The sequence below is a fragment of the Carettochelys insculpta genome, chromosome 11 (genome assembly GCF_033958435.1).
Source record: "Carettochelys insculpta isolate YL-2023 chromosome 11, ASM3395843v1, whole genome shotgun sequence".
Classification (NCBI taxonomy): Eukaryota; Metazoa; Chordata; order Testudines; family Carettochelyidae; genus Carettochelys; species Carettochelys insculpta.
In genome coordinates this window covers 3472827-3492497 of record NC_134147.1, presented here as the reverse complement: position 1 = coordinate 3492497, position 19671 = coordinate 3472827, and the positions used below count along the sequence as shown (strand labels likewise).

General features: G+C 48.5%; 1 protein-coding gene across 1 annotated transcript in view; it reads left to right on the top strand.

Annotated features, from left to right (window-relative positions):
- Positions 1-19671, top strand: part of RAD54L2 (RAD54 like 2) — an 83528-nt gene that overhangs the window by 55876 nt on the left and 7981 nt on the right. Inside the window, exons 3-14 of the mRNA XM_075005080.1 lie at positions 6143-6341; positions 7683-7822; positions 9124-9258; positions 9913-10145; positions 11321-11503; positions 11992-12125; positions 13399-13595; positions 14549-14891; positions 16035-16212; positions 17088-17339; positions 18359-18477; positions 18815-18933. Of these exons, the coding sequence (XP_074861181.1) occupies positions 6143-6341; positions 7683-7822; positions 9124-9258; positions 9913-10145; positions 11321-11503; positions 11992-12125; positions 13399-13595; positions 14549-14891; positions 16035-16212; positions 17088-17339; positions 18359-18477; positions 18815-18933 (2232 nt within the window). The remainder of the gene's footprint in view (positions 1-6142; positions 6342-7682; positions 7823-9123; positions 9259-9912; positions 10146-11320; positions 11504-11991; positions 12126-13398; positions 13596-14548; positions 14892-16034; positions 16213-17087; positions 17340-18358; positions 18478-18814; positions 18934-19671) is intronic.

Sequence of the window (19671 nt, the reverse complement as noted above, 5' to 3'; positions counted from 1 at the left end):
GTGTTTTGGGCACAGAGAGCCAGGGATTATCAGAGACTAATGGAAATGCAGGGCTCGGGAGGACCTCTCTAGAAGTCCTCAAATTCAGTCCCTTGTGTGGAGGCAAATGAATCTAGACCATTGCTCTCAGGTGTTTGTTCAGTCTGGTCTCGGGAACCTCTGGTGGTGAGGATTCCACAGCCTCCCCTGGAAGAAGTCCATTCCAGTGCGTCACTATCTTTATGGATTTCTCCCTACTGTCTAACCCCGTGGGGTCCAACCAGTTCTGAAGCAGTAGCCGCTAAAATAGCTACTGCTGTAGCAAACTAGCCACATTATTCTGAAAATATCCTAATTCTTCAAGCTGCACTCAACCGGCCAAATAGCCCCATGTGGATAGCATGTTAGACACCAAGGCTGTAGCCAAAATCTCCCCTCTTGCAGGTAAACCCCCATGACTACCTGTCCTTCCCTCAGTGGCCATGTCCTCACCATCCCCTTTTTATGATGCCCCTTAACATATTTGAAGACCATTGTCAGACCCCCTCAGTCATCTTTTGTCAAGACGAAACATGCCCGGGAAAAGGAAAAAAAAATGGAATTCCTGACCCCCTTGAGTGCCAGCCCCTAAAGTGGTCACCAGACCCAGCTGCAGTCCGGTAGTGACTGCCCCATGCAGTCCGTGGTTAACAAGTATAGTCCCTACTCATCTGTGCACATACAGTTGCTGGACAAGACAGAACTGTATAAAATGTGCACCGTGCCCCACAGATAGGTTAGGAAAATTAGATACTTATTGGTGAATATCAGTAAACCCTGATGTCACTGTACAACCCTCTCCCTGAAAAATATGTCCAGCAATAATTACGTAAGTCTGCTGATTGGCAAAGCAAGAAAATTGCTGCTTGAGAACTTTCATTAGTCTGATTTAATGATATTTACTTTGTATGGTTTGATTTGTGTTTTTTTTTTTAAATATCAACATCTCCTCTCATTGAACAATTGTCTGATTCTCCACCAGAGTTTTCTACAACTAGCAATATTCAAATAAAGCAAAGTAAATGCTTAAAACCTATAATTTTGCACGAGTGTGAACATTTAGGTAGATAAAAATAAAATATGCTTAAAAAGAAGCACATTTTCCATCTAGATGATTAAAAAACTCTGCCAAAGCCAACCACAGAAAACATGAACCTGCGGCTGATAGTTGTGCTTCACACTGTGGGATGTTTGAAACAATCCCTAGGACTTCCAACAGCGGCTGCAAAGGCTGTGTATGGATGTAGTACACTCTGTGCACCTGACAGAAGGTGCCTGCCATTGGGTGTATTACTGCTCCTTCCACTAGTTTATTTGCAGGGGTAAAAGTTGCAAGGGTGCAGTTCTGCCTCACAGACAGAGCTTATTTAGGCTGGTCTACCCAGCTGACATAGGTGAGCTAATTCCAATGCAGCTGTCTGCTGGCTGTTAGAAAACCATTCTAATCTGTAATGCAGACATAGCATGTCCAAAGTCCAGGTCCAGAACACGGTTAAGGTTCTGTCTGTGTTAAAAAGTGGAGCCAAGCTGTAACCAGGTCTCTTGAGTCGGTGAGTGTAGACAGGCTGTGAGAAACCAATTGGTGACAGTTATCGTTCGTGTGAATACAAGTGGTAGCGCTCAGGAACCCTAGTCATGGACTGGGCGCTCGCTGGGCCAGGTGCAATCCTAACACGTGACAAAGAGATGGTTCTCTGCCTGAAGAGTTCATGGCATATGTGGTTTGTGTCACTGTGCCGCACATCGGGTACATGATTAGTAACTGTAGAAGCTAAACCAGGTTCATCCTTGCCAGCTGCCTAGGCCAGCACTTGACTATTAGCCCGAGTCCAATTGCTGGTTAGTTAGGATCCCTGAAGTATGTCAGTGCAGCTCCCTGGATAGGTAGAGTTCTCCCGTGTGCGGGGCTGTCTGTCCTGCTGGTGGCGCTCCCTTAGCTGGTACTGTTTGGGATAAACTGCCAGACCTTTCCCCCAGGGCACTGATAAAATAAACATGGTTAGGCAGCGGTGGATGTGCAAAACAGGGTTGATAAATTGTAACATTGTGCAAAAAGCTGCTGATCGTATCCACGGCAGATGAGTCCTTCAGTGGAGTGTGTAGTGGGAGCATGCTGCTAGACCGATCCCTCACGCCCCGTGTCACAGACAGTAACAGCGTTACTACTGCAAGACTGATATTTGGTCAGGGTTCAGCACAGGATTTTAAAAGCGTCTTCCGGAGGGAATTTAGTAAAAATAAACCCGGCTGGGTCGAATATCAGCTCAACTGCACTTGGAGTTGTAGCCTAGACAAGATTCTAGTACCTTCTCGTGGCTTAAATGCATGTTAAGCCTGCTGAAAAGCAGCTTTATTTAACAACGTGGTAGCCACAGCAACCTTGCTGCGCCACATTTCACACTGGTTTTAATACCGCATCAGCTGAACCACTGGGGTGTGTGTTTTTGTTTTTTTGGTTTTTTTTTGGTGAAGTCCCTAATGTGGACAAGACATCATTGTCAAGATGGGTATATCTCATGTGTGGTGACATTTTGATGTCCTCGTTTTAGGAGTTGCATACACGGGGCAAACAACTGCATTGAACTATTAGTTAATGTGGTTGTGGTTGAACAAGGTGTTTGCTTGACCAGTCAAGTTGTGTTTGAACATGGACAACCCATTTTATCAGAATTGAGTTTCATATTTTTGCTTGGGTACAAGTGTGTTTTGTTGTTTTAAATTCTGGGCACGGCTGTGTCTCACCTGCACTCCAGCATGTGTTAAGTAGGCTTGGCACAAATGCAAAAAAGAGGAGGGAAAAGTAAATATGAAAGGTGGAGAGAGAAACATGTATTGTAGATTGCTCCACCTTCCTTCTGGGTAGATTGTGAATTGTGTTATTAGGCAGGTTTTCCCTGCAGTACCCTCTGCTGGAGAAGAGTCAGTGCAAAGAGAAGGACTGGCGGGGGCTGAAAAAGAGGTGGCAAAACGAGTATGACTTTGCGTTCCTCTCTAACTGTGCCCGGCTCCCGGTGACTCAGAGTGGGATGGCAGCAGGGAAACCAATGGCTTTGTTTGGCTCTAGGAAAGTTACTTGTTTAATGACTCATCCTGTAGAATGTGGTCACGTTGCTGCTGTTGCTGCTTTCCTTTGCCCTATTTTATCCAATCTTTTGATCTAGTTATATAATTGTGAATCAAGACAAAACAATGTCAAAGAACTGTGGGTAATGTGACCAAACTGCATCTTTAGCTCAAATGGCAAAGCTGTTATCTGGGAGGCCCAGGAAAATGGATTCTTTTCTGCATGCTGGTTTCTCCCTGTAAATGAATAGAACGTGTGCTCTGTGAGGCTGTTTGCTTAGGGAGGCATATGGCAGTAATAGATCCTAACCCCTGTCTATGCTAGAAAACCCACCAGCTTTATACCAGAGATCAGTTTGTCCATGTCTACATTTGCAGCAAAGCAGTGTTCCGTGTTCAGCACAAGGCCCGCTGTATATTTTGGTGGTATCTGTTGCTGATGAGCATTCTTCTAGTGTAGAGGAAGGTTAGTGGTTCACATATGTATAGAAAAGGGCCCATTCTGGGTTCATATCCTGGCTGTGGCCCAGGATGTGCTGTGTTCAGAAGTCCTGCATTAATTTTGATTGAGGACAAATGCAAACAGCTCTGGGTGATGGCTAACGAATCTCTGCTGGGCTGAGCTTGCAGCGCTGGTCACTGTGCTCAGCAAAATACCCTTCTTGGGATACCAGCTTTGAGGGGGCGAAATCCGTAGTAAGGCCAATGTAAATGGGATGTTAATATGGCAGCTTCTAGTGGTACATGTGTGCCTGACATGTTACACTGTGCTAGCCTTCATTGCTGCAGCCATCTCCCCTTTCAGAGGGGGCTCCACCAGCTTTCAAAGGTCCAAGTATCACTGAACATCTTGGCTGTTGGTGGACCTTTCCCTCTTCCTTGTCACAGCCTTTTCTCTCCCCCACCCCCTTATCTGTTCCAGAAGCAGCCCCTGCTGGGTTCTTGAACCCTTTGCTTAGGACCGTGGTGTTGAACCAGATCGGAAGCAGTAGCCACTATAGTGAACTAGCCACATTATTCTGAAAATATATTTATTATTCAAGCCAACTAGCCCCACTCAGCTGGCCGAATAGCCATGTGTGGCGAGTGGCTAGCTTGTGGGACACCCCGGGGTATAGGAGGAGCAGAGTTGATCAGGAGTCAGAGTGCCAAGTTGTTCCTCTGCTGTAAAATTGGACAGGTTTTTTTTTTGGGGGGGTGGGGGGGATTCTGGATCATTTTCCTTTTAAGAAGCTTATTGGATCCTCTCTACCACAGGGTGCTTTGGTGGCCACGAGTACAATGCGGTTCAAAAAGAATTAGCTAAATTAAGCCAAGGTGGTCAGGGATGTGGCCTCCATGCTCCGGGTGTCCCTCAGCTGCCTCCTGATCCTGGGACCGGAGGACAGGGATGGGCGACTTGATAACTGTCCTGTTCTGTTCATTTGCTCTGCAGCATCTCACATTGGCCATTGTCAGTAGGCAGAATACCGAGCTAGATGGACCGTGTGTCTGATTTAGTTCTCACAGCCCTGCTCGGCATGCACCCCACACACACTGCGGTTTAGCTACATCTAGACTTGCAGGCTGCCCTAATCTACTGTAGATTTGAGAGAGTTTGTTTGTTCAAGAACTCCTTCTTGATGGTAAGAGCTAGGAACCCCAGCTTTGGCAGGCAGCTGCTCCTTATCCTGTCTTAAAGCAAGGTTGGGGTTTGGCGGTCCCAGGAAGATGGGATGTGCCTGGCATTGGACTGCATCTCATAAAACCCTGCAGAAGAGAGACAAAATCACTGGGTAGGTGAAAGGGGTTGGCTGAGGGAGCCCACCCTCCTGGCTGGCTGGGATTGCCAGCGTTCTGAGCCTCCCACTCTCCAGGCTCCCTTAGGGAAGGCAGGGGTTGAAGCTGTGCCCCCCCATTGCTTGTGGTTCCCCCTTGGCAGTGCCCAGCTTGCTGCATCACTCACTCTGGCTGGGGAGCAACAGGGGCGATGAACTTGGACCTGTCCCAGCTGCACCCACTGAAACTGCAGTGGCGATGGAGAGGTGCTTCTCACCTGGCCCCATCCTGCTGTGGTTAGAGAGGGCTGGGGTAGTTCTTTCACCCCAGGGCGATGGTTGAAATGAAGCCTGGACATTTTCATTTCATCTTCCAAAAACCCCTCAAAAATGAATCGAGTTAAGCACCCAAGCAGTGCTGGGGAGCTCTTCTTGTGGTGTACAACTGGGAACGTTTCTCTGCCCAAACAGCTCTGGGCAGAGGAAAGAGTGTCTTGGACCACCTTTGACTCCCTCTTCTCGTCAACACTAATTCTGGCCACTAGGAGGTGGAGTCTCAGGGCAGAACACATTGTGCGTGAATTAGAATCTGTTCACTTTGTTTTCATGTTAGGGCCCTGGAGGCTTTCTCTCTCTTCTGGTTCTGTTTTTAGTGGTGCAGCCATCTCTTTCGCGGGAGACAAATACTGGCTCTAGAGCAGGGTTTCTTAAACTTTTGAAACCCTGGAACACCAAACAATAATATTTTTATGAGGAACACCCATGAAAATTTTCTTCCAAAAATCATTGTTGTCAGACCAAAATAACAAACAAAAATCCAAACAGCATCATGTGGTGCAAAACCGAAATGAAGTAATTTAATCAGGTGTGAAGAAGTAAGACTGTATCCAGAGAAGAAGGTTAGAGGAGAGGGCAGGCTAACACAATGTTAGTCAACCTTGCTTTGTTGCCAGACGGCTACCGCTCTTGTGAGATGCAGAAATAAAATTGTCTTTGCGTTTTCCATGACTGTTATAATCGTAAAATGGTTATTCACTGTAAAACGCTGAATTAGTTTTCCAAGTGCCTAGGGCACCCCTGCATGTTGTTCACAAAACACTGCTCTAGAGCTTCAGCACTGCACTCTTCAGTGCAGAGATGTCTGTCTACAAGTTTGGCCTTCAAAGAAATATGTACATATGAACCAGGAGAGGGGTGAACTATTCCAGTTGGTCTTTCAGCTCAAGCCGGTGTTCGCAGTTGTGTAAAACTGACTGATGGCGTACAGTGGTTGATTACCACTTGCTGTTGCTCTGTCTTTTCAGACCAGCCCCAGGAAGACGTGTTCAACAGTGACCATGTTCAGCGTGGGGATGATGGGGCCTGGCAGCGCTCTACTTCAACTACCTCATCTCAGAGCGAGCGGGCAGAGCGACTCTTGCAGAACCAGCATAAGAGCCTGGCCTCTGAGGACACCAAAAAGAAGAGGGCTCAGAAACCTTCTCACATGAGGAGGAACATAAGGTGGACATCAGTGGAATGGGAAGGGCAGAGGGTTCTACTGTCTGAATGGGGAAAGTGGAGGTTAATCAGTTGAGTGTGTATTTCTGCTAGGCTTTCGCCACCAGCCTTGGTAGCAAACCAATCTCTTTTTTTCAAATCCAAAGTATTTTACCAGAGGCAGGGGGTGGAGGCAGCTAGTTGAACTCTGGGAAGAGGAACCTGTTCAGCCGCATCACAGCAGATATGTGAAATCAGCAAAATAATTCACATCTAGATTTTAAAACCAAAAAGTTGAGGATCAGGTCACCATTACATTCTGCACTAGAGTACAGGGCGTGCCTCTGCTCTACAAGCTGATGTGATAAGTAGCCTAAAATAAATCCTTTTCCTGCGCCATGTTAGATGTTTGTTTGCAAGAAAGCTCGGGTTGCAGCCAGATGCTAAAAAGTTGAAAATCAGTTTCTCCTTTGTTTTTTACATTGTAGCAATTTGAGATATTTTTAGGTCCCCTCCTGTGCTGTGTGGCAGGAGTTAGAGCTGTTAGATGGTTGAGATAACATTTATTCTCAGGGAACTAGATGTTCAGGGGAGTCGTAATGGAGTACGGAGCCTTACACCAGCTATGGCGGTTTGACACCTCTTTTGCAAAAATAATTGATTGGTGGTTTAGTCTGGTTCATGTGGCAGTGGGTACTAGTTAGCCCCCTTTTTGGCAGCCTCAGCCAAAGGAACAATAGTTTATTAGAGTTCTGGATACTAAAATATCTCCTTACTCAGAGAGGACGAGGTCCCTACATATGAGGGCTGGAGTGAGTTGGCAGGGCAGGATGGGGAAGCCTTGGACTACCACTGACTGTACTTGGTTTCAGGATACAGGAGCCTGGTGTCCTGAGCTGCAGATGTGTTGTCTTTCACGCTAGTCTGAATGAAGGAAAACAGCAAAACTTTTGAAAGCTCATGGGATTGTATGTAAGATAACTCCTAAGCTTATTTGAAATGCGTGTGAGGCCAGGGGTCCTGGAGAGACCTGGAGAACAGGAACGTGTCTTGAAAATACTTGTTTCCTCTTTTGTTGTGGAAGGCTTTTGTTAGGAAACAAAGCACCAGTTCTCACACAAACGTCCCTCTGCCTGTGCTGGCTGCATGTAGACGCTAACACCTCAGAAAGAAAATAACTTACATACACTGCTGTTGACAGCAAGATCCTTTCAATTGTACTGCTCCTAAGTATCTCAGCATAGACACGCAACTCAGCCACTCACCTTTTCCAACCAGCCAACACTTGGCTCCAGGTTATTTAGGATCGCTTGCTTGTGGGTATAAGGAAATAACATTTTTGTGTGTATTTTGCCCTGTGCTCAGAAAGCTGCTGCGGGAGGACCAACTTGAGGCTGTGACGAAAGCAGCCCAGCTGGAAGAGTTGGAGAGAAGAAAACGCCTGGAGCAGCAGCGAAAGGACTATCCGACGGCCATCCCCACTGTACCGCTAGAGCTGCTTCCAGGTCAGCAGAGGGGAGCTCACTAAGGAGAGTAGCGGAAGAGGAGTAGAAAGTGGTACCCTGCCTATCCCCGCTCTCAGACTAAAGTCTGCCTTTTGAGAGGTGGAAAGCAAACCTGAGTCTGGTTAGGTGGTGTGCTGTGTCCATTGGGCCATTGCTCTGCTCACTTACATGGTTTGACCAGCAGTGAAATAATGGACAGTGCATTTAAATTTGCATGATTAGCCTTCAAAGGCTACATCTGTACTAGAGGGTTTTGTTATCAAAAACAGCTGTTTTGCTGGCAAAACCTGTGGAGTGTCCAGATTGCCACGGGTGCTCTGTCGATAGCAAGTCGACAGAACGCAGCACTTTTGATGACAGCTGTGCCCTGCTTGCCATGAGGAAGAAGGCCTGTGTTGACAGAGATCTGTTGACAAAAGGCTGGTCCGGACATTCTTGGGGGGACACTTCTGTCGACGGACTGGGCTTCCGGGACACCAGGCAACCCTGTCTCCTGTGCTTCCTGCTGGCCAATTTGCCAATAGAGCAGCCAAGCAGTCCGACCACTTTCTGTCAACAGTGCATTTAATCCGCATTGCAATCCGCGTGGCAGGTTGGCTGCGATCTGTCTACAGAAGTTTTATCGGAAGGTATCCTCCAATGAAAACCTCTGTCGACAAATTGCTCTAATCTGGACGTTGCCAAAGTTAACATTGAAACCTCTGAGCTGGTTTTCCAGGCTGTCTGCTGTCTCCTGCTGACCACATTATGTTGGTTACACTCTCTCTTCATATTTTTAAAATGTTCGGAACAAACATCAAGACTTAAGAGTTATTTGCCAAAAGTGAAAGCTTAAATCCTGGAGCACAAGGTTGCAGTTCCAGAAGAAGATTTCTGCAGACTTCCTCCTTTCAGCCTTAGGCATTTGTGCTTTCTACAGGATGTAGCACAAAGTAAGGAAAAGGGAACATTTTTCCTCCGTTGTATGACATCAGATGATTAAAAGATGATCCCGTTTTTCTCAGCTTTTGGTACAAAATGAGCATTGGAATCTCTGTGGGGAACGTTATCCAGAGATGGCTTATAACAGAGAGCATCTCAACAATGAGTGGATCATTGTCTTGAGACGGGGGAAAAGAGAGATGAAGTGACAGGCCAAACTGAGGCATAATAGATTAAACAGCAAGAGTCCATTCTAGAGAATCCCAGGACTGATTACGTGAGTCAAATGCAGGAGTAACTATTGACTTGCGTGTGAACAGTTTTATCTCTTTCCTGCTTATTAGTAGAATTGCTTAATATTATTTACTATTTTTGTGTAGAGGAAATAGTTTTAAGAACAGCCGAGGCCACTCAGCTTCCTCCTCAGGTCCTAGCTGAGGAAGTGATCTGCTTGGATAGCACCAGCAGCGGCAGTGAAGATGACACAAAAGGAATACTACATAGCATTAAAGATGGTAAGGCTCACAACCAACCTATCACACACCCCCATATCTTCCAGGTGGTCCCATTTAGCCAGTTTCATCTATCTAGGTCTCCCACATGACAGTGTCTATCTTCAAATTTTATGTAACTAATGTCGGGGGGAGGAGGAGTGTGGGTTGAACCTCTCCTGTCTGGCAACATCTGTGGTCCGGCTCGATTTTAGTTAGCTGGATGTCCACTTACGGGCATGACCAAGTTTCCTGCGGTCCCATAAAGTTTGTTTCCAGCCACCAGTCCTGGCTCTGATCTTTCCGGGCTGTTATTTAGTTGTAATTTACCCCTAAATGTCTTCTAAAAGCCTAAAAAGCAGCGGAAGCGTTGGTAATGCTGCTAGACAATATTGACCTCCCGTGGTCTGACAAACTCTCTTGTCCATCACCAGTCAGGTCTCGATGGTGCCAGTGCTTATTCTGGTAGTGTCCCCCCCCAAATTATCCCTACTTAACCTTTACAGCATGAGGGGAAGCAACCCTGGTCAATCCCTGGCTACAGACTGTATCCAGACTGTCATATCTGCATTTGAAATGGGTATTTTTGAATCCTTGGTTACAAAGGGATCGAATTTGACTCCTCTTCACAAGTCTAGTGCAAAGTTAACTCCCCTCCCCGCTCTGGCTGTTTTGCAGAAGTGATCGAATTGAGTTCAGGAGAAGATGAGGCCCTCCAGATCGTGGACAGCAGTGACTCTGCCAACGAGGGGGAAGATGATGCTACTGAAGAGAGCAGCGGCTCTCATGTGAATGACGCCTTAAATCAGTTGGATGCCCTGGGGCAGGTCATCGTCAACATCAACCATCCACCAAACGAAGAGGACATTTTCCTGGCTCCGCAGCTTGCCCAGGCTGTAAAGCCTCACCAGGTACAAGAAGTCTAGTCCCAGAACGCACCAGCACTGCAGCAGTACCTCCTCCTCAGTCCAGGAGCTGAAATCCAGGCTGCTGGGGTCATGCGGTTTGTCGGAGTGATGATGTTGGCAGAGCTGCCACCCTGAAGATTGTGGCCAAGATTTGTGGTAGTGGCCGGTGCAGAATTAAATGAAGGCGAGAAATTAAATGAGATCCCACGCTGCGTAGTTCTTTGGCTAGTGATATCTGCTGAGCAGGATGCTGATGTCTTAGACTTAGAGCCTATGCTGCTAGGATGTCAAAATATGTAGAAGTAAACATCTTTTCATGTGTTTATAACTTCGTTGTTGGAAATCGGATTCCTTCAAGTGTCAAAGGCAAAGTATTTAGAGTTACTACAGTCCAGAGTGATGCCCTGAAAAGTTTCATAACTAGGTACGACGGCATTGGCATTCTATGGATAGAGATTTTTTTTTTTCCTTGCACCTCATGCTTTGATGAGCATTATTGTATCAAATTACTTAAAGACAAAAAAAAACAAAAACGCAAACCCTGTAGGCTCTGGACAGGCATAAGAATTTATCAGCCTCATCTTTTCAGACAATTTTCTGAGGAATCCTGTTAAGTCCTTATAGACAGAAATACTGCAGTGAATCTCTAATTCCCCCTCGTGTTTATATACCTTAGAAACTCATACTGGCCGTGTCTACACTAGCTCCAAACTTCGAAATGGCCATGCAAATGGCCATTTCGAAGTTTACTAATGAAGCGCTGAAATACATAGTCAGCGCTTCATTGGCATGTGGGCGACCGCGGCACTTCGAAGTAGGCGGGGTCCTTTCGAAAGGACCCCCGTTGGGACGAGCCGCGCGGCGGCAAGGCACGTCAATTTCGAAGTCCCCTTATTCCTATGAGCAGATGGGAATAAGGGGACTTTGAAGTAGGCGGGGTCCTTTCAAAAAAGAGCCCTGTTGGGATGAGCCGCGCGGCAGCGAGGCGCGTCAATTTCAAAGCGCCGCGGCCGCCCGCATGCTAATGAAGCGCTGAATATGCATTTCAGCGCTTCATTAGTAAACCGAAGTTTGGGGCTAGTGTAGACACAGCCACTGTGATTAGCAGTCTGTAGCTACATCCCCCTTTTGTTGTTTTCCCACCTTTTCTTTGGCAACTCTTCCATTATGTCCTCTAGATCGGTGGAATCCGGTTCCTGTATGATAACCTGGTGGAATCCCTGGAGAGATTTAAAAGCAGCAGTGGGTTTGGGTGTATCTTGGCGCATAGCATGGGACTGGGCAAGACCATCCAAGTCATCTCTTTCTTGGATGTACTTTTCCGGCACACGGAGGCAAAGACTGTCCTTGCCATTGTACCTGTAAGTAGCCTGTGTGAAGCAGTGTCAGGTCCCTCAGTGCGGGTGTGGGTTTTATAGTCATGGGGATGAGGCTGCATTGGTTTCTGATGCCTTAGCGAGAGCCCTCATGTACCCTCATTGTAACGTTCACTGCTTTCATTCCCTCCATCCCTGAGATTGTGCAGCATGGTCAGTGCTCCCTCTTAATCTTTTCCATCCGTGTGCGGAATACGTTTTTCTATGTGCACCAAGGCACGTGCAGGTGTGCACCTTCAGCAGAAACAAAACCTAGCCATGGGCAGTCTGCTAATCGGCTGGGTAACCTTTGACTCTCTCCTGAGTGGCCACCCAAGCGCTCAGCTGATCAAGGCCCACTCTTTCAGGCTGAGAACAGCGGGGTTTGAGCCCCAGGCCCCACTGAGCTGTGTATTGTCAGGACTAGGTGATTGAATTTGGTGCTCTGGGGAATACTTTCTCGGTCCTTAAGGTGCGTCTTTTTCCCTCCCCAGGTAAACACTCTCCAGAATTGGCTCGCAGAATTCAACATGTGGCTGCCAGCACCCGAAACTCTTCCTGCTGACTATAACCCAAAAGAAATTCAGCCGCGCTTCTTCAAAGTCCATATCCTGAACGATGAACACAAGTAGGTGCCATGAAGGCCCCCCACGAGCAACCAGTCTGCTTTTGGTGGAGTTGCATGATCAGGGTGTCTGTAGCACTGCTGCAATCTCTTCATTTGATCTCATTCCATGCCCTGCCCTTTTACATTCTCTCCTGCTGGATATCTGCTGTACATGCACTTGCCTGAGGCCTTCGCTACTTGGAAAAGGTGCACCTTTTAATGAGGGGCTCGGTGTCGATCATTACTTACTTTGGCCCTTCTCCACTGTGGTTTCCAACTTGCCACCACATTTCCCCTCCTCCATCAGGACGGGAAAACTCTGATGCCAGAGCTGACGCTGCGTGCGCATTGGTCAGTAGGGAGTGGCATTGCTTTTTCTGGGGTGGGTGCTGTCGTATGAGTCCTCAGCCCTTGGGTGTGATTCCTATCTTACAGGCGGCTTTTCTGGGAATTTTCACTGTCCTGTCTGATTCCTTCTTCCAACTGTTGCTCCGTTTTGCAGTGCCTGTGAGCTTCTAAACCAGTTAGCCCCCACGTGCACAAGGGAGAGATCACATAAGGCAGCGTATTGGCCCGGAAGTTGTCCACAATGTGTAGTCTTGGCTGCTGCAGGTCTGCTTGACTCTTGGCTATTGTGTCTCTTGCCCTCTGGTGGGGTTTATGTTCATCTCAAGGCAGTCGTCGGTCCTGTGACACTGTAACACATTTGGCCCCTGAAGTCCTCACCTCCTGAGAGGGCTATGCTTCCTGTTCCATTGAGTTTTCGTTAGCGCCTCTGATGTACATCTGGTACTGAATGCGGCATTGCTGTGCCCCGATGTATTGAAAAGCCGGAGGCGGCCAGCCTCTTGTGCGAGCTTGTTCCTAATATTGGTGGAAGGGAGAAGAAAGCATTCTGCTGCCTCTCAGATTGTTGCAGGGGCGTGTGTTTGCAAGTAGGAGAGGAGGACAGCCGCGGACATCAGAATGCTCTGCAAACGGGCTTTGGCGAGGTCTCTTGCCTCATGCAACACATAAGAGGATTCCATGACACTGTGAAATATGAGTTGAGTGCAGCATCTCACAGCTGATTAATGGTTCATCTTCCTCAGCCTTGTTACCCTCAGCACCCTGGCAGCCTCTACCAGAGATTCACGGAAAAGGGCTTCATCGCACTTGTCTGCTGGTTTGGGCTGATGCCAGTAAATGTTTTCAGTCTGGGAACGGGTCCTTTCCATGAGTCGGCCTCTCCATTTCCACAGGTTCAGGCATAGCCAGGGAGGAGGTCTCACACTTTTGTGCTTTGTTTTTCTAGGACGACGGCTGCCCGTGCAAAGGTAGTGACCGACTGGGTGACGGAGGGCGGGGTGCTGCTCATGGGCTATGAGATGTACCGTCTCCTTTCGCTGAAGAAGTCCTTTGCCAGCGGTAGGAAAAAGAAAACAAAGAAGCAAGCTGGGCCTGTCATTATTGACCTAGATGAGGAGGATCGTCAGCAGGAGCTTCTGAAAGGTGGGAGAGGGCATCTTGCTGGAAAGCTCTCCTCGTTACAGAATTTCAGCTGGGAGATTCTATGACTCAGTGAGCAAACAGTCACTTGGCAGCAGAGAATAGTCAGTGTGCGCGCAGGTACAATGTCCGAGGTGGTTACTGTTACCCCTGTGACTGTGCTTGATAACAGCTTATTCGTGTGTAGGTTCTAAATGAACTTTGTGCTAGCAAAAGGCGTGGGAGAGACTTGGCTAGAAATTGGTCCTCCAACTTTTAAGCGGAGCAGGGGCAGAATAAATAGCTGCCTCTCGGCATCTCTGATCTGAAACAGCCCTGTTGTGGAAGGTTGCCCTTGGAATTAGAAAGATGTCCGTACCCATTTAGTCCTTGGGTTCTCTGCCGAGGCTGCAAATAAAAGAGCCAGTGTGTGTTCTGCTAATGTAAGGTGCGTACTGAAAGGACCACGAGGAACTAGACAGACTCCCAACTCGCTTCTCGTAGGCCCTCGCGTGAACATCACGTGACCTGGGTCACTATCAACCCAGGCCAGACTGGGTTTGGTGGCTCAAGAGCCTGTTTTTAATTCCCAGAGCCGTCCGGGTTCCCTGCCAGAAGTTGAGAGTCAAGCTGGGGGAAGTAATGTCTTTTATTGGGCCAGTTTCTTTGGGGGGAAGAGACATGCTTTTGAGCTGGCACAAAGCTCTCTTTCATGATTCTGACCTGCTCTCTGGTATCCGTTAACTCTGAAGAAGAGCCCTGTGTAAGCCCATAAGGTTGCCTCTCTCACCAACAGAAGTTGGTCCCGTAGAAGATAGTACTCGAGCACCTGCACAGCACAGCAAGCTAGTACTTTTCCCAGCTTCCTTTGCTGCAAAACGTCCTTTTCAACGTTTCCCCCCCCCTTCTGTTGAGCAAGCTACCATACGAAGCAGGAACATCAGCTGCCCGAATAACTCTGTGGTTCTTCCCCCCAGGGATCGAGAAGGCGCTATCCCGCCCTGGCCCAGATGTGGTTATCTGCGATGAGGGACACCGGATAAAGAACTGCCACGCCAGCACATCCCAGGCCCTGAAGAACATCCGCTCCAGGCGGCGCGTGGTACTGACGGGCTACCCGCTCCAGAACAACCTGATTGAATACTGGTGCATGGTGGACTTCGTTCGCCCTGACTTCCTGGGGACCCGGCAGGAGTTCAGCAACATGTTTGAGCGCCCCATCCTGAATGGGCAGTGTATTGATAGCACGCCTCAGGACGTCCGTCTCATGCGATACCGCAGTCATGTCCTGCATAGTCTGCTGGAGGGGTTTGTGCAGAGGTGAGTCCACGTCTGCTTTTCAGCACTAGCGTCTGCACAGGCGGCTCCTTCGGCGCAGTTGAGCCGCATTGATTGAGCAGTTGTGCTGGTTACGGTGGTTCGTGTTATCTTCCTGAGCATGAGTTGTACCCTGGATTTTCATCCTGTTGTGGACGTAGAGGAGAAATTGTACAGGGGACCCCAGAATAAGTGCCTGCACGTTTCTCTGAAAGGCCCTTTGGTTCAGCCTGGCAGTTGAGGAGAGATCTTTGGGGGCTACTCCCTGACTTAGTGGCGGGCGTAAAGTTACACTGCCCTGCTGGTACTGTACTGTGGGATGGGTCGAGGGAGCACGTGCCAACAGTGGAGGCCGGCTCAGTTCTCCTTTCTTTAGAAGCATTAGCGGGCGATCGGTAATTGCCTTTCTTTATCATCTTCCATCCGAGGAGCTGAAAGCATTTTACAACCCTGAACATGAGTGTACCCTTCCAGGGAGGCCCAAACCCTCCCCGCTTTGCAGTGGAGGACCCAGACAGCACAGAAGGAGTAAGTGACGTGGTCTGCACAAGTCGACAAAGGCTGTGTCTACGCTAGGGAAACTAAGTCGATTGCTGATACACAGTTCTAGCTATAGCAGTTGCATAGCTAGAATCAGTGTGTGCGCAATCGACTTACCTGGCCGTCCTCTCCTCTTTCTCCCGTTGACCTCCCTTACTCCTGGTATCCTGCGAGGAGTACAGGGATCAGCTGTGACCCCCGAGAGGTCGATTTCATGTGTCTCTACCAGGCACGCAAAATCGAATTCTGGAAGAGCGACCCTGAGCTGGTCGAGCATCTGGAGTAGTGTAGACATAGCCAAAGACAGAAGTAGGCACATGGTCCCTTACTTTCCAGTGCTGTGTTTCAGCTGCAAGCCCGTCTGTCCGGATTTAGCACAGTGGTTAGCAACACCTTCAGCACGTGCCTTCGCATTATCTGGGGAGGCGCTAATGTTTGCTGTATTGGTAGCAGAGCTTACTGTACTTCTCTGGCTTCCATTGTAATTTGTTCTGAGTGTCCTCTGCCTGGAGTTCCTTCTCTTTGCGGTCATCAGAAATCTGAGCAAGACACTAGCCCTGAACGTCCTTCTCTTTCCTGAGCTTCCTTTCCTGATCGCTTCTGCAGGCGAGGCCATAATGTCCTGAAGGCTCAGCTCCCCTCCAAAGAAGAACATGTTATCCTGGTGCGTCTGTCAAAAATCCAGCGGGCTCTCTACACAGAGTTCATGAACCGCTTCCGGGATGCAGGCAACAGTGGCTGGCTGGGACTGAACCCGCTCAAGGCTTTCTGCGTCTGTTGCAAGGTGGGTACCAGCCAGAGGGGAGCTCCTTATGCAGCGTACGTGGAAAGGGCAGGAGCCGATATCACCGTATATAGGGCAAGAAGAGTGATGTAGATACAGACAGGATAAGACACCTTAGTGCGTCTTAAGCAAGGTGTGGATGTTCCTTTGCGTGATGTGATATACCGTCCTCCTGGTATCATCGGTCCCATGTTAAAGATGTGGAGCCGGGTCACAGAGAGTGTAATGGACTTGCCCATACCCTGCAGTAAGGCCTGGTCCAGAACCAGGAACTGAGCTCTAATGGTCTAAGCCCCAGCCTTTAATGGCAAGAAAATCCTTCATTTCCCACAGTGCAAACTAACAGCATCCCTCACACTTTGCGTTCGCTCCTGTGTGTGTGTGTGTGGCGTTCATTCGTCAGTCATTGAACAGAGGAGCTTTAAGATTACTGACATTTGGTGACAGGTCTCAGTTGAAGCAGCTTGTACCTTGTGCTAAGACAGAATCGCGCTTTCCCCTTTACTGGCTGACCAGACTCTGCCTTACTTTTATAACAGGTAAAATTTCAGTGTGTCCTCACAGTCTCCTACAGACTCTATTAGTCTGCTGCTCCTCGTTATCGAGTGACAGCCATGACTACAACGGACTTCAGAATATACAGTCAGAGTCCCTGGCATTAAATACTCTAATGCCGTGAGACGAGCTTAATTTGTGGTGCTTTACAAACTCCCTTTCAGATGAATTGGGATGGGAGGAATTCGATTTAAAAATGGTTGGTGCGTTCCCGTGGGGTAATTAACCTTTGACTGCATGGGAGGGGTGGTGACTCCACCTGCGCCTCGGGCGGGTTGTGCTCGTGCAGTGTCACTTGTTACCTCTTCTTCTTCCCTAAGATTTGGAATCACCCGGATGTGCTGTATGAGGCGCTGCAAAAAGAGAATCTAGCAAATGAGCAGGACCTGGATGTGGATGACCTTGGTACAGCTGGAACTAATTCTCGCTGCCAGTCGCAAGGAATTAAAGTCAAAACTGAGACTAATGCTTTAGCATCGCCAGTTGGAGAAGCTACCAACAGCAAGTTCCTCCAGAGCATTGGCTTCAACCCTTTTCAGGAGAGAGCAAATCAAGTGGTTACTTACGAGTGGGTGAGTTCCGTCGGGGTGAGGTCCCCAGCTCTGAGCCTTTTTCAGTAAACGTGGGCTGCACTGAACATTTATTAGGTCAAAAGCCCTTGACCCTTTTGTTGGGGGCTGTGCACTGTTTATAAATCGGAGACCAGCAGTGGGGTTGGGAATAAACCTCACGTAGCAGGGATCTTGTTGTAGTCCTGGGACTTTCTCCCCTGCCATGAGAGATCTCTGCTATGAAGCTTTTTCTTGCTCTCTGTCTTGCTCAGTGTGTATAAGAAGCTACTTGTGGGAATTATGAGGCCACAGTACTGCTGGTGCCCTGCTTTGCACCTTGTTTTCCTCAGGCCCGGATGGTGCAGAGTCTGTGTTTTCTCCCCAGCATGGCTGAGGTTAGGACTTGGGCGAGAGCGAGAAGGCTGAACCTTAAGTGGAATAAGGCAGTGGTGGTGCTGGTGGGCATCCTGAGGATATGTTAGAGGTGATTCCTGTCTGTCTAGTGCCCAAGAAATCTGCAGTTAAACTCCTTGGATCCTCCGTGGCTTCAGGGGTCAGCAATGGCCAAACCCATCTCTTTCATCTGAGTCTGTCTGTTTGCTTGAGGCATCTCCCCTTCCATCCAGACCATGCCTGAGTAATTTATTCCTTTGTCACCTGGACACAGAGTTGTTGTAATGTGTTCCACAAAGGGCTGCCTCTGAAGATCACCTAGATAGAAGCTACAGCTGGCAGAATGTGTCCGCTAGATTCCCCTAGCTTCTCTTTTTATACTGTTCTCTAGCGATTGTACTGCTCCCTTCCAGAGGCAGGTCACTGATGTTGTGTATCAAACACCTACCAGGACACGTGGGAGACTGCTGTTTCTTGGGCATTGCCACAGCAGTTTTGATTCTCAAGTGAAGGGGGGCGGGGATGACAGCCTTGGATTTATTGCATTTTGTACACTGAGCAGGAGCCACTTATGGTCAGTGCATTTTCCAGAGCTCTCTGGTGACCGCGTACTTCCCCACGTAACCGCATCTCTCGTTTCTGGGTAGGCCAAGGACATCCTGTGTGATTACCAGACGGGAGTTCTGGAGAACTCACCCAAGATGGTGTTACTGTTCCACCTGATTGAGGAAAGTGTGAAGCAGGGAGACAAGATCTTGGTCTTCAGGTAAGAGGAAGTGTCAATGGCTGCTCCTATGGGCCAGAGTCGTGATGTGTTTGGAGATTAGACAGAGATGGTGTTTCCCATATGAGCGTGGTCCATTGTTATGCCGTGTTATTTGGTCTTTTCTGCCACAACCCCTCCCCCCCGCCACCCCACACACACACTTTTTTTTTGGTCCATTGATTTTATAGTCTCTTTAGCCATATGGATGTCGGTGGCCGGGGGTGTCCTGTTGCAACCAGCGCTAGCTCTCTTTGAGCCCTGTTGGGGGAAGTTAGAGTTCTGCTGCTCCAGTTACACAGTTAGGGGCTTTCTTCAGCGGAGACCTTGATTTTTGCAGCCAGAGCCTGTCCACGTTGTCCGTCATTGAGGAGTTCTTGGCAAAGAGACCAATGCCCAGTCGTCCGGGCTCAGATGTGCAAGGCGTTCATAACTGGGTCCGCAATCTCCACTATTACAGTGAGTACAGACCACGCTCCTGACTTCACTAGGGCCCTTCTGTGATCCTCTGCAGCTGGGCTAAGCTCTTGGTGACTCACGAGTTTCCTCTGGTATCCCACCCCGCGTACCCGTGCTTTTCCTAGGCCGGTCAGATACGGTTTCTTCCTTTCCCGTTTTCAGATTGATCTGTTTGCATTGTCTTGGGTGTATGTTTTCAGTTTTGAATGGATAATTTCCCTCTTTTCCCCTTTCTTTTTACTGGCTCCCTGAACTATTTCTCTACCACTTCTGAAAACTCAAAACAAAATCTTTGTTTACGTGCTCCACTTGAACACTTTTGCATTGTTACACATCTAGAATCTTTACTACAGGTTGAAACGCTCTAAGGGCGCACTCTCGTCCAGCATCATCTGTAATCTGGCTTGATTTTAGTTAGCCGGACGACCACTCATCCTGGGTGCGGTCGGGTTTGCCATGGTCCCATAACGTTTGTTTCCAGCCACCAGTCCAAGCTTTCTCTTATTTAGCTGGAATTGACACCTAAACATCTTCTAAGAGCCCAGTCGGCAGTGGAGGTGTTGACCTCCCATGGTCTGGTGATTCTCTGGTCTGGCCCCAGGCAGGTCCCTAGGGCGCCAGACTAGAGAGGTTCAGCCTGTATTGTTTTGGTACTTGCGAGTTTTCCCTCCTGTTCTGGTCTTTGTTCCCTTCGGTAGCTGACTCTTGTGCCGAGCCAGCCAGAGTGTTTAGGCCAGC